Source organism: Lytechinus pictus, chromosome 11 (assembly GCF_037042905.1).
Source record: "Lytechinus pictus isolate F3 Inbred chromosome 11, Lp3.0, whole genome shotgun sequence".
Classification (NCBI taxonomy): domain Eukaryota; kingdom Metazoa; phylum Echinodermata; class Echinoidea; order Temnopleuroida; family Toxopneustidae; genus Lytechinus; species Lytechinus pictus.
In genome coordinates, this window is record NC_087255.1 from 19,414,628 (window position 1) to 19,428,835 (window position 14,208).

General features: G+C 36.2%; 1 protein-coding gene across 1 annotated transcript; it reads left to right on the forward strand.

The window, feature by feature from the left end:
• The first annotated feature begins 674 nt into the window (after positions 1-674).
• On the forward strand, positions 675-10,580 carry LOC129271548 (uncharacterized). Its single transcript, XM_054908874.2, has 3 exons — positions 675-1,263; positions 2,996-3,614; positions 9,254-10,580. Exons 2-3 carry the CDS (start codon positions 3,002-3,004, stop codon positions 10,201-10,203), a joined length of 1,563 nt encoding a protein of 520 aa, XP_054764849.2. The 5' UTR covers positions 675-1,263; positions 2,996-3,001; the 3' UTR covers positions 10,204-10,580.
• The last annotated feature ends 3,628 nt before the right edge of the window (positions 10,581-14,208 follow it).

Here is a 14,208-nt window from a genome sequence, read left to right on the forward strand (position 1 = left end):
ACTTGTTTTCTCCTCTTGTTCAGTTAATGCTCTTAAAGTGATAAAAATCGTTATGTCGTACATGTTAAATTCCTTTTCAAATGAAAGACGATTACTACGACACTGGCTGTAATCGGCGTATAGCATTCAGTTGAGGCTCATTGTATCAATTATCTCAAATTATATCACAGACCACACATTCTTTGACATAATAATAGTTTGCTTTGATATTAAACTATCGGCTTCCATTTTGTGATTGAGAAGGCCCTCACCTAGTTCTACGTAGATGTTATTGACCTATTCAGATTGGCCTATATCCACGCATGGAATAATTTCTCATTTAGTCAAATGATTCGTTTCACGCACTCCCCCCATGAACGTCAAGATTAATGTACAAAGGACGTGAGATGAAAAGATGGGGATGGCCCGTTGAGGTGGGATGCGGATTCCGGGAGTTGGTATTTTTTTTACATGCAATAGGCACAAGCCTCCGTGATGTCATCGTAATGGATATCTAGATGCTTAACTTGTCAAACCAGTCAATGCCAAGAACAGAAATTTGTACATAATAATATTATCGGCATAATCATCATTGATGCCCTCATCGTCAACATCGTTGTCGTCGTCATCATCAGCATCATCATCATAATCATCACCATCGTCGTCATCATCAACATCAGCAGCAGCAGCAGCAGCAGCAGCAGCAGTAAACCCACTTCTACCACCAATATCACCACGATCACCACCGCCACCATCATCATCGTCATCATCGTCATCATCATAGTCGTCAATTCGTCATAAAAAGGACAGTCTTTGTGGACATGTCCACACCATTCTTTATTTCACCTTTAGTGTCCAATCCTCAACTAATGGACAATCTTCCATTCTGTACGAGCAGCATGTCGGCAGCCACCCAACTGCGTCCCCATCTATTCCTTTAGCTGTGCAACCATGTCGCCCCCTACGAATCCAATCCTTTGACCATTCATGGCTACGCTCGACAGCGCATGGAGGAGGACTCCCCTATTTCTTTACAATCCACTGCCCAACTTCTCATCGTAATCCAATAAAGATTGGTCTCACCTATTTTCCTTTCGAGGCCAGTTACCTGTGGGACACTTTTAAAGATCTGGAGCGGACAGGATTCACGAGCGATCGGACATTGTCACTTTGGAAGTTGGTTTCACCTTTCCATATCGGTTGCTTTTCGCAACTTTGCGCAATTGGGGGATCAACTTTTATTGGTGACGACTCCGCAGAGGAAGAGAGGTTCGAACTGATTCGGTAAGTGGAGAAAAATAACAAACGGCATTATTTTCTTTAGGAATTTTTGTTCTTTTTAAATAAATAAATAAATATATATACACTTACAATTGGTTCTCGATATAAATATTGCATTATTTGTTTTATAATTTGTAACGGTGTATGAGCGAGTTGTTGATAATGGTTCTGACTTTGGCACGCCCATTGTAAGCCTATATAAACTTCACGAAAAGTTCAAAATATATGCTACTGCAATTAAAATAACAATCCTATCGGTGTCTATCAGTTTTTCGTGACTTTTTGTCTGATGGACAACATCATGAAGTTTGAGGGAGTGTTATATAGGCTATATAAGACAAGAAAACATAAAAGTTACTTGTAAATTTTAATCGAATTATCGGAATATGTTCAAACTTTACAGTAAGTCGATTGTTCTCATTTGTCACATCATCACCAAAAGGTTCCATGGCAAATTAATAAAGTTTTGTCTTAAAATATTGGTTCCTTTTTACTCTTACTATAAGCCAAAATGAAAGCAATGGCTTGAAATTCTTACGATGGGCACAAAGTCACCATGTTAAATTAGTGTGTATGGTTGAAATATTCACTACTTGTGGATATACCACTCAACATTTTGCTAACAATCAGAAGAGAAAGAGACAAATAACAAGTCCTATCTGATAATTCACATTAAATCAATTCTGTTTATATTCATGAAACTTTTTATCCTTTTGTTTGTTTGTTTTATTCATTTCATTATGCAAAATGATATTGAAATTGTAAGGGAGAAAATGCTATATTTGCAGATATGAATAGATAGTAGTAGTCCCTTGAATAACACAACAGATAATTAGTTCGTTAAAGTGAGACATGGCTTGAAATAAGCATTCATAACCTTGTTTTGAGAATAAAAACAAAGGCTTAAAAACGTTTACAAGAATCATGACAAACAGCGTACCAAGATAGAAAAAACATACATCTTCAATATCGTGGGAAAATGAAAATCATTTTGATGCACCTAAAAAGAAATCTATCTTAAAGAAAAATTAATGAGAAAACTATTTCGAAAAGAATATCTCCTGAACATTTTATTAAGATGATAAATATTTGTCTTGAATTATTTTGTATGATTAAGGGTAATGAATTCCACTTAGAGCTTGTAATAATCATATATTACTCTGAAACTGATAAGATTTGAAAGTATCAGTATTGACTACAGGGGCCCTCTTACATAGAGTTACGATTGATCCGATCAAACGCAACTATGGAAAGCCAGCAACGTCAACATCTAAAATACAGGTTTGTTCAAAATATTTTACAGAACTTACGTATATTCATACATTCACTGTTTTCTTGACAACTTAGTATGCTTCTCTTTGTTTTGAAAGGACATTGAGCAAATTTCAAAAAGAAAAAAATTATGACATTGGTGGATTTCCATATACTTAAGATTGATAAGATCAATCGTAACTCTTTGTTAGACGGGGCCCTGTTTGTTTCTTTTCATCTAATTTATCTTTTCCATGACTCTCTGCTGATATGAGGGGGAAATTAAGCCGTTGATATTCTTCAAAGTAGTTTCCACTTTGTGTGGTCTTATTTTGAAATTCTGTCCCATTAAATATGATTTCTTCCTGCTAATTACTCGAAAAAAGGCATGATAAAAAGAAAATATTTAATATAATATATCTTGCAACCAACTTCAAATGATAATGGTTACATATAATTTTTTATACTTGTATTTTTTTTTCAGTGGACAATGGCTGAGGGCAGAGATACTAATGTTACGACGAGGAAAATAGGTGAATCGCTGAATACCGAAATAATTACTCATCCATCACCAAAGAAAAACATGACTTCTGGTCTTACAACCGAGAGAAATAAGCACTTGGATAAGAAATCACTGCCCAAACACCAAGCATCGGTACGTCGAGTTGTTCGGACACCTAAGTGCGCCCGATGCCGAAACCACGGCGTCGTGTCTTGCCTGAAGGGTCACAAGCGGTTTTGCCGCTGGCGGGATTGCCGATGCACAAACTGTCTCTTGGTGGTGGAACGGCAACGGGTGATGGCCGCTCAAGTCGCGCTGAGGCGACAGCAATCCAACGACCCATCGGCTAGCGGGAATGGAACGGGGAAGACGCCGGGAAGCGGCTCGGCGTCGGGCGGGGAAAGAGAAGGAGGAAACGTCAACGAATGTAGGAAAAAGAGTGCCAAGGATTTGGTTTCGGCTGAGGAGCTGTCGAACAGTAAACGGAAACTGGCCGAGATAGGTGCCGAGGCTAGCCGATTGAAAGAGAGAGTTAAGAGGTTGAGTTCGACAGCAGCCAGGGGGAGACTAAATGGATCTATTGCACGGGATATACTCGAAGGTTTGCAATTTTTTCACTTTCAAGAGATAACATTTATAATCCTTTATCATGATAAAGACAGATTAAGAAGCATTTTGATGTATCTTGTAAGACAAATTAAGAAAATAGTTTTGTTAAAGCAACAGAAAGATATATGCCAACAATAACAAAGACATGCAGTAAAACTCCAAAAACAAACCAGCACAGTGAGCTGTCATTAAAGGGATGGTCCGGGCTGAAAATATTTATATCTTAATACATAAAGTAGAATTCACTGAGCAATATGCCGAAGATTTCATCAAAATTGGATAACAAATAATAAAGTTATTGACGTTTAAAGTTTAGCAATATTTTGTAAAAACAGTCGTCATGAATATTCATTAGGTGGGCTGATGATGTCACATCTCCACTTTCCGTTTTTTTATGTTATTAAATAAAATCATAATTTTTTTATTATTTCATACTTGTGTGAATAATATGTCTCCCTTATAATGAAATAAGTTGCAGCAATAGATATCTAATGCACTAAATCAGTTGCCAATCCAATTTGTCTAGTTCTTGGAGGAAAAAAATTGAATAAACCTAATTTCATATAATAAAATACAAAAGAACAAGTGGAGATGTGACATCATCAGCCCACCTAATGAATATTCATGACGACTGTTTTCACAAAATATTGCTAAACTTTAAACTTCAATAACTTTATTATTTGTTATCCGATTTTGATGATATTTTCGTCATTTTGCTCAGTGAATTCTACTCTTTCTATTAAGCTATACATACTTTCAGCCCGGACCATCCCTTTAACACTCCACACAGACAGACAGAAATACACATTAGAACACAAGGTTCAGATTCACGAATAGTTTTTTATGTATATTTATCGGAAGCGAAAAAACCTCCCACGAATACATGCCATTGGTGACGAAAAGGGACAAGGGTACAAAAGAACGAGAGAGAGAGAAAAAAATCAAATACTGAAATCTCTGGCAAAAATTTGCAACATAAAGGATACTTTTATGTAACGCTTTTATCTTGAAATCTATATTGAATTGCGATAAAAGACAATCCTCAGTTCCATATAACAAAGAGAATGAGTTTTCGTCTCTTTTTGGGTATATACATATAGTAAAAAATAAACTAAAAAGGCAATTAAACCCACTACAAAATTAAACAGAAGTAAAACTTATAGACAAACTATCTCGGGGTAAAAGGTAATAAAGGAATAGAGCTCGTTTACATCAGTGTATACTCATTAGTATTGTAAAGACTATTAATTTTAGGCCTTTCATCATCAGTGGCTTTTGATTTTTTTTATTCATCATTCTTTTTTGTTGAATTGCTGTCAATACATTTTTTTTTTTTTTATCAAAGTGTTTAAATATTTTTATGTTTTTGAATAATAAGTTTGCGGATTGCATTTCATTTTCCTACAATGTTATTTTCTCCTAAGCGTTATTTGAATAATCATTTATTATTGTAAATACCATTTTCAATATTTCAACAAAATGGCTCTCAATGAACGTGCCATCGCCATGAGTTCTATGATTTTATGATCGGCCTGATTTAAAATATAATTGTCGTCTTGATTATTCATTATTACTGGCAGTCAGCGTCGTAGTAGCATATCAGAAGAAGATATTCATGGTACAATGATGATAATTATAACAAAAACAGTAGTAGTAGCCTAGTAGTATAGTAGAAGTAGTAGTAGGAGGAGAAGAGGGAGGAGTAGTAGTGTTACTTGTAGTATTATTTAATTTTAAAATTTATTTATTGATATATTCATATTCCACAAATCCTCAAAGTACGTTTCATAATAAATCATATTTACAATGAAAAGATGCATTAACTGCATAACATATGCAGGGTTGAAACGTACCAATGAATTGAAAAAAAAGTGTAGACCCCCTATCAAAATTTTATACAAGGGTAATATGATATAAGTAGAAAAAAAAATAATCAGCAAAATTCTATAAATTCATATAGATATAAATATAGATATAAATGTATATACACTATAAACAAAATTAAATATTGACTTTAAAATAATCAACACTACCGTGGATAAGTATGAATTTCACAAAAAGATGTTTCAGATGTTTCAATGAATGACTGTAAAGCATATAATTAGTTTTTTTGCAGATTCAATGACAGTTTGTTGGCTTTAATCCAGTTTGTTACTTTGTCTAAATTCTGCATTCATAGTGCTCCAAAGTGAATGTGGATCATGATGTGTGTAGAAAAATTGGAATCATCAGCAAAGAGAATAAATGAGAGAACTTGAGATGAAAAATACATAAAGTAAAAATAGTAAAGAGCCAAGAATACCAACATGTGGAATTCCACAGGCAACTGACCTTGTTGGAGATTCTGAATCATTTACGGTAACAAACTGAATTCTATCAGAAAGATAACTCCTGAACCATTGTAAAGCTGTCCCTCTGATACCGTAATTTGATAGCTTACATAATAGTATTTCATGATCTATTGTATCAAACGCTTTTGAGAAGTCGAGGAACAACCCTACGGTATGATCAGAATTGTCAAAAGAAGTAGATTTTCTATTTATTAATGTCAATATAGCATGAGTTGTATTATGTTTTTCTCTAAAACCGAATTGATCATCACATATAATACTATATTTTTAAGGAAAGCAACCGTCCTTTTATAGATTATGTTTTCAAGAATTTTTGAGAACGAAGTTAACAAAGATATTGGGCGGTTATTACTAGTGATTAATTGATCTCCCTCTTTGAAATGGGTATAACTTTAGCTATTTTCATCTTCTTTGGGACCTGGCCAAGCTGCAATTATAAATTAAATATAAGAAGCAGAGGATCAGCAAGAGAATGTATAATGTTTTTCACAACTCTATTTTTAATGCCATCATAACCAGGAGTCTTTTCTGCCTTCAAATTAGATAAAATCTCAAGTAATTCTTGTCTATGACCTGGAGTTAGAAATATTGAACTATCAATCAGTTTGTGTATCCACAAAGTAGCTGTAGTTATAGCAAAAGTAGTAGTAGTAATAGCAAAAGTAGTAGTAGTATTAGTAGTAAAACTAGAAGTAGTAGAAGTAGTAGGAGTATATAGAAGTAGTAGTAGTAGTATAGTAGTGGTAGTAGTATTAGTAGTATTAGTAGTATAGTAGTAGTATAGTAGTAGTAGTAGTAGTAGTAGTAGTAGTAGTAGTAGTAGTAGTAGTAGTAGTATAGTAGTAGTAGTAGTAGTTGTTGTTGTTGTTGTAGTAGTAGAAGTAGTATAGTAATAGTAGTAGTAGTAGTAGTAGTCATGATAGTAGTAGTAGAAAGGAACTACAGTCACGGTTGTAAAGTGCAAATCCCGGGGGTGCATGGGGTTGGAGGATATATCCCCCACTTTTTGGAGAGCGGGGATGGCCTATACAATCATCCTCCACTTTCCAGACAGAAACAGTATTTTTAAAATCCTCAAACGTTAATACTACTACTAACACGTGAAATTGTATTCAAATGCCGTCAAATCAAGCCTAATTTTGCATCCTAAAAACGCAAATATCTCGCGCGGTCGCTCCGCTTTATCGCTCAATCTTACGATAATATATATATTTTGTTTTGCATTTACTGCATACAGGCGTAGTATCTAGCCAAAGGCTTGAGCTTTATTCTTGAACATAAATTGTAGTATATTCTTTATGAAAAAATTACTTTCTGTGAATTTATGTTTGAAATTCAATATAATTATTATTGAAATGAAAGAAAATAAATGTTGATATGAAAGGAAATTTATATGAATAAATTTATATTCATTGCGTCACGAAAGTATATCCATTTATGAATGATAATGACTTTAAAAATAATAAACCAATAAAAACATACAATGGTGTGGGGGAATGGGGGGGGGGTCATAATTTTGTGGAAAATTTTGTACAAATATAGACCTACCCCATACTTCAAGTTAAATGCACAAAATTACTGACCAATGTCGTTGTAAAACATTTAAGACACCAATATTTCCCATATATTTACAATTTTATGTATCACAGGAGACATAACCCATTAATTAACATAACAATATATAATAAAAAAAACACATTTCAAATGTGAATGGAATATTGTACATAATTTTGAATGCTTCATCATCTCTCTTAAATGTTAATGATTATCAAAAAGCTTTCCTTTCTGCAGTATTTTCCTTTTCATTTGCATCATTGTGCTACATTTTATTTATTTATTTATTATTATTATTATTTTTTTTTTTTTTTTTGGGGGGGAGGGGTACCGAAAAGCAAAGTTCTTGCAGATTTAGTGAACTCAGTTATTGTTTTGCAATAGCTATTAGCGATTATCCGGATCGGATTCAATATATGAAGAGGCCATATTTTGATAACTATTTGATAACCTCCATCCTATGTACCAAGTTTTCAATAATTGCAGTGACATAAACGCTTCTTGTATGCTCGGGTGCTTGGAAAAAGTAATGCAATAAATCTCGGATATTATGCAATACCATACTTCTTTGTTTGAGAACGTGAACTCCGACTGCCGACAAATCAAAATGTCAGCTACAAACAACGAGTTATCAGACCCCTTCTCCTAAAACTCATTTTTCTTCCATCAAGACGCCATTTCTTGATGGTAGTTGACTTTCAGTTAATACGATTTCGGATTCGGGTTTCGCGCCTCCGGCAAGCCTCTTCGGCGCAACGCTGCTTTTCCATTAAAAACCGAATCACGAGAACAGAATCATGAGGTTGGTCTAATAATGTTATGCCTTTGTTGCAATGAGATCCTATCTGTATTTTCACTAGGAATAATAGGAATGAAACAAAGGTCACGGACGATTTTTTTTATATTTTTCTTCTCCGCCTGCTACTTTGCAAACAGACAATTAATTTCCTTCCCCTGACATTTTTGCCGATGAGGCTGTAATATCAAGCGAAACGTCTTGATTTCATAACGATATTGATATTTTCTCTGCACTTTTGATGGTAATAGTAGACATCAATATTTGGGTGTACGTGGAATCGCTATGCCCTAGAGCCTGATATCTCACAGTGGGGGAAATAATTTCTCACTTAGACAAAGTCTGTGATGAAATCATGCACGTTTCAATTTTATTAAAGAGGCATATGAAGTTGTTGCTTATATTTGGTTGTGCAGAATTTTGTGCCCACCCCTTCGCCTCTCTGTCAGACCCCCTCCCTCGTCCCCTTTTCCTTCATCTTGTTTCCCTCTCTTCCTCTTTTTTAAACTCATTATAGGCCTATGTTGTACCCAAACCATTGACTTCCGAATTATACAGACTCCAACTCCTTCACACTAATGGTAGCAATTTCAACACAAATGCCATAAAACTTAAATCTTGAACATCAAATAATACACTGAGAAATAATATGAACTTTAAGTTTTAAGATTTTTTTTTCGAATGATCATTCAAATGTTTCTAGATAGTATTTCCGTATGAGCAATATGGGACTGCTAAAAATACTATGACATGTGTAACATTAAGAGGCCAACTTGAATTGATAAAAAAATATATATTAATAGGCTCAAATCGTGGTCTCTCAATCGCAAATATACTTAGTAACAACATTATTTCAACAATATTATTAAACCAAACTCACCATTCATGTGTTGCAACCAAGTTTTCATTTTTTTATTACGTTTCCCGCAGGTCAACGTGGCAAGCCAGGTCGACTGTCATCTCGCGTTCCAAGTCGTCCGGTCATTTTTCTACCCCCGCCAGTCAGCGAGAGGATGCGCAAACGACGCGCTTTCGCCGATAAAGAACTAGAGACAACAATGCTTCAACGCGAATGCCAGTGGACGCTGATGCTGGCGTACGCAGCCGGCGACAAGACGCTAGCGCCTTTCGCGTCACATCCCTTCTCCTCACATTTTGACGCAGGTCGTCACACCGGTCAAGATACGGATAAAAAACCGTTACGGAATATTCGAACCGGATATGGAGATCTAAATCACGTGAGTGGAGAGACGAGGTCGAATGACTCTAAACTGTTGTGGACAGGATCGCCGTGCAATGATGTGCGACTGCAGCTAGGTGGCGGCGGCGAGGTGCCGACATTGTCGCCGAGCGTCGCAGTGCCTAGCATGAGGACGTTGAATGCCTCGATGGTTTCAATTCCGTCGACGCTCATCAAACACGGTCACAGAGCTGGAGTTGGACATGGACAATTTTCGGGAAATCTCCACCCGAACCCGACACTAACAACTGTTGTAACGAATAAAGAACATCATGAAAGATCACATGAAGACACTTACCTGCATAATCCGGCAACACTTACGTTGTCTAGGTGCAAAAGACTAAAAGGTGACGAACGGTTAGGCAGTTCTTTACAGAATAGTAGGTTTGGTGGAGAGTTGGACAGCCGCCCAGAAGAAGCAGACTTTGGGTGTTCAGGTTCGATGGACAGAGATACTGAACATGCTAAATGGAGGGTTGTGGGTCGTGATCATGACATGCACGGACATGGACAACAGCAGGATAGCGCGGAAATTGGACGCGGCGGATCAGAGTTTGAAGAGCAGGATTCCTGTGGAAAGACAATACAAGCGTCAACAAATAATCTAGCATTTTCTATTGAGAGCTTGTTAAAGAAATGACAATGGAACTTTAGATCGAAAAAGACGAAGCTAGTATAGAATGATTATAGACACTTCAAACATCTTCTTAATGAATATATTAAGGCGATCGCACACCTTACGATTGGTCTGCGACCCGATTTCAGAATAAAATCTAGTAGAATTTGATGCTAATATTGAGACTTGGAATATCTTACTGTGTAATGTTCTAAATCATCGTACGAATACCTATGTTCAAATCTGTGACTATGCTATCATCCTTCTTAGAATAAAAGCGAATTTAATATCTAGTCGTAATGACGTCATAGCAGTCGTACGATTGGCTACGATTTGAAACTAATTTGGCCTTTACTCCAAAATAAAGGATTGCAATCTTTCATAATGGTTATATTAGTATTCTTTCAATTAATTTTAACCTCAAAATAAAATGATATGTTCCATTCACATTTTCAAAAATTAGCAAAATGCGATTTGTTCCAAAATCGGATCGCGAACAGTCAAGGTGTGCGGTGGCATTTAGGCAGCTACGTTCAAGGAAGAGGCTCGTCCCCCTCAATGTAAGCACAATATAATATGGGCAAAGAATATTTCAATATGCTACAAAGACTCAGTGCATGTTTTACAGACATTAAGAATTGGTCCATACAGAATGGATTAAAGTTAAATGAACGTAAAACAGAATGTTTACACTTTGTGAGTAGGCATAGGACTTGTAGTCCGATTGGCGATATTTCTTTTGATGGTACTAATATAGAATGCTCTGCGGCTGCTAGAAACCTAGGGGTCATGTTTGATAATAATATGTCTCTAAAGACCCATGTGAACAACGTATGCAGATCTGCCTCGTTTGCATTGCATAAAATCGGCAGCATCCGTCAATTTCTTACAAAAAAGACCACCCAGAGGCTTGTTCAGGCACTGGTCATGTCTCGCATTGACTTTTGCAACAGTCTTCTGTATGGTCTACCTGATACACAGATTAACAAACTGCAGAGAATACAAAATTCAGCAGCTAGGCTTATTGCTAAATGTCGTTCACGTGAGTCTGTCACTCCACTGCTAAGGGAGCTTCATATGCTAAGGGTTCGTGAACGAATTGATTTTAAGATCCTCTTGCTTACTTTCCAATGTTTGATAAAATCAGCTCCAGTTTACCTTCAACAATTAATATCAGAATACTCACCCTCCCGCAACTTGCGCTCATGCAAAAAATCACTCTTAAAAGTTCCTGCCATCAACACCCAGTCTTATGGTTCCCGATCTTTTTGTTCAGCATCCCCTCAACTTTGGAACAACCTTCCTCAGAGCATAAAACAAGCAGACTCAACTGACAAATTCAAATCTATGTTAAAAACTCATCTTTTCGTTAAATAGATCATCCTTAGCATATGCGGCTTCAACTGTCTACTTTCAACTGTTAACATGTATAATTTGATTTTAGCTGAAATTTCTTGTCTTCCTATGTATTTTCCTTAAGCGCTTAGAGACATTCTTTGTGATAAGCGCTATATAAATGATGTTAATTATTATTATTATTATTATTATGCAGTTCCTCAACTATGGAACAAACTTGAAACTTCTCGAGAATATTAAATAATGATCCTCTCTTGATCTACTCGTGTCTATGTTTAAGTCCTACCTTTCCAAAGATAAATGCAAATTTTCCGCATTAATGATTCATTATGGGTAGTTTTGAATTGTATAAATTCAGTCTCAAATGTGTACAGTAGCGTATTTTAGCATCCACTTCGCAGACGCTTTCTGCAACGTCCAGAATCTATTGAAAATGCCCGTCAAAATCACAATTGGTATATTAGAGGTCATTGTCGAGAGTTGGTGGACCGGCACAGCACATCGTCTTAAGATTCGGACCGGATACAAATGCATGTCGTTTGTCCAGAGTCCAGGACGACACTGCTGTTTTGATTCACTCATTTTCGGCGAAAGTTGCTTTGTTATGAAGGGCTTTCGACCAAAGATTTTCTGCGTTATGTTATAGAAAGCGTCTGCCTTGTGATTGCTAAAATGCGCTATTGATGTATGCAGTTTTGATATATGATTTTTTTTGCTTTCTTTTCCTATTCTATCTTTATAAAGCGGCCAAAAACTCTTAAACAGTAGCAAGTTTTCGCACCGACAAGCAGACTGAATTTAAGAATGTATTGAAAATGTCCGTCCAATGACAATGAACAGCCCGGAGATCTTTGTCGAAAATGGGTGAACCAGAAAAGCAGATTGTCCTAAGTTTCGGAGCGGAGAGAACTGCCAATGTATCGTCTGTACAGGACGAAACTGCTGAATTGATTTACCAATATTCGACATAATGGTCGCTCATTTTCACGAAGGGCACTTGACAGTGCCTTAATATGCTCTTGAAAGCGGTCTGCGTGCGGGTGCGAAAACACCCTAAGTGTTACCGTCCAAGACAGACATTTCGTATAGGTTGTATTATCAAAATGAGCTCCCTATTCTAATTTGCTATTAATTCTAGGACCTTAAGGACAACGAACAAGTCCATGACTGGATAAATCATGCCGGACATGCATTAATTACCAGGGCTCTATAGCAGATGCCTAAATGTGCCTTTTGAATAAAGACCTTGGTTTCCTGTAAAACAGTACATTTTGAAATGGTTATTAATTCTATCTTCTGGAAGTGTAATAACTGTAATTGCATTTTCGTTACATTGTATGTCGATAAAGTGTGAATAAATTATACCTTGATAAGTATTCTTATTTTGTTTTTATGCATACATGTATATTGAAGACTGATTGGTGACTCTATTAAATACATGTATATGCCACCATTCAAAGAAACATAGAGCAAAAGGACTGCTAAGATAACGGTTCCATGACATTTGCTCCGGCGACAATTGCTCCAATGGAAAATCGGCATGTTAAGCCAAACATAAAAGCTCAAGCCCCAGTCACATATAGACCCCGGACCACCCCGGACCACCCCGGATCTGATCCGGGGTGGTCCGGGGAGAGATCCGTGTTGGCGCCTTGGGCATCCTTGGAGGTCCGGGGTGGTCCGTGTTGGTCCTTGAACGTCCGGGAGGCCAACACGGCAGTTTTTGACTGTCAAAAACATCCGGCGTCATCCGTGGACTGCCGGGTTGGCAAAGCCATCCGGGATGGTCCGTGTAGCTGCCGTGTAGGTCCGTGTGGCTGCCGTGTAGGTCCGTGTAGCTGCCGTGTAAGTCCGTGTGGCTGCCTGGAGTATCCTTGGCAGTCCGTGTTCTTTTTTCCCATCAAATCTTTACAACGCTATTTACTTTATGAACTTTTCAGTAGTTGTTAAACAGTTGACACAAACATGCTCAATTTATTTATGATTAAATGGATGATTAAATGATTCATGATATTTTCTTACGCTTTGGATATTGGCCCCAACCTAATATTTGTAAACTTAGTGCATGTATGAATATTTTTTTTTCTAATATTTACCCCAACTTTGTCTGTTATTATTATTTCACATTTCATTTTTTTTAAATATGTTATATGTATATAATTTATGTAATGTACCTGTTACATCGAAATTGTACATTAAGTGTTATACTACTGCCCTGCATCGACAGTTATGCGTCATGACCTGGGCCTATCTTAATTTTTATTATGTTTTCTATTGACTTTGTAAATTTCTTTCCTTTATTGTGGTTTCAATAAAGTGATATCAAATCAAATCGAAATTAAATTTGTCGTTAAGGATTTAAAGTACTTAACAACTACTTTTAAAACAGTAAACTGTGTTGTATAAAAAAAACAGCGTTTTTACTGGTTAAGGAAGTTTTGAGTTTTGATATATTTTTTAAAAACAACATAATATAATGTTGCGACAAGGATGAGAAAAAAAATAAATAAATAGATAAATAAATAAATAAATAAAAAATTAAATAAATAAAAAATTAAATAAATAAATATCAGCTCATTATTATGAACAGATTTTCATTTGCCGTGCTGGTCAATATAGCTGCCGTGTTGGTCCTTGAGCTGACGTGTTGGTCCGTGTAGCTGACGTGATGGT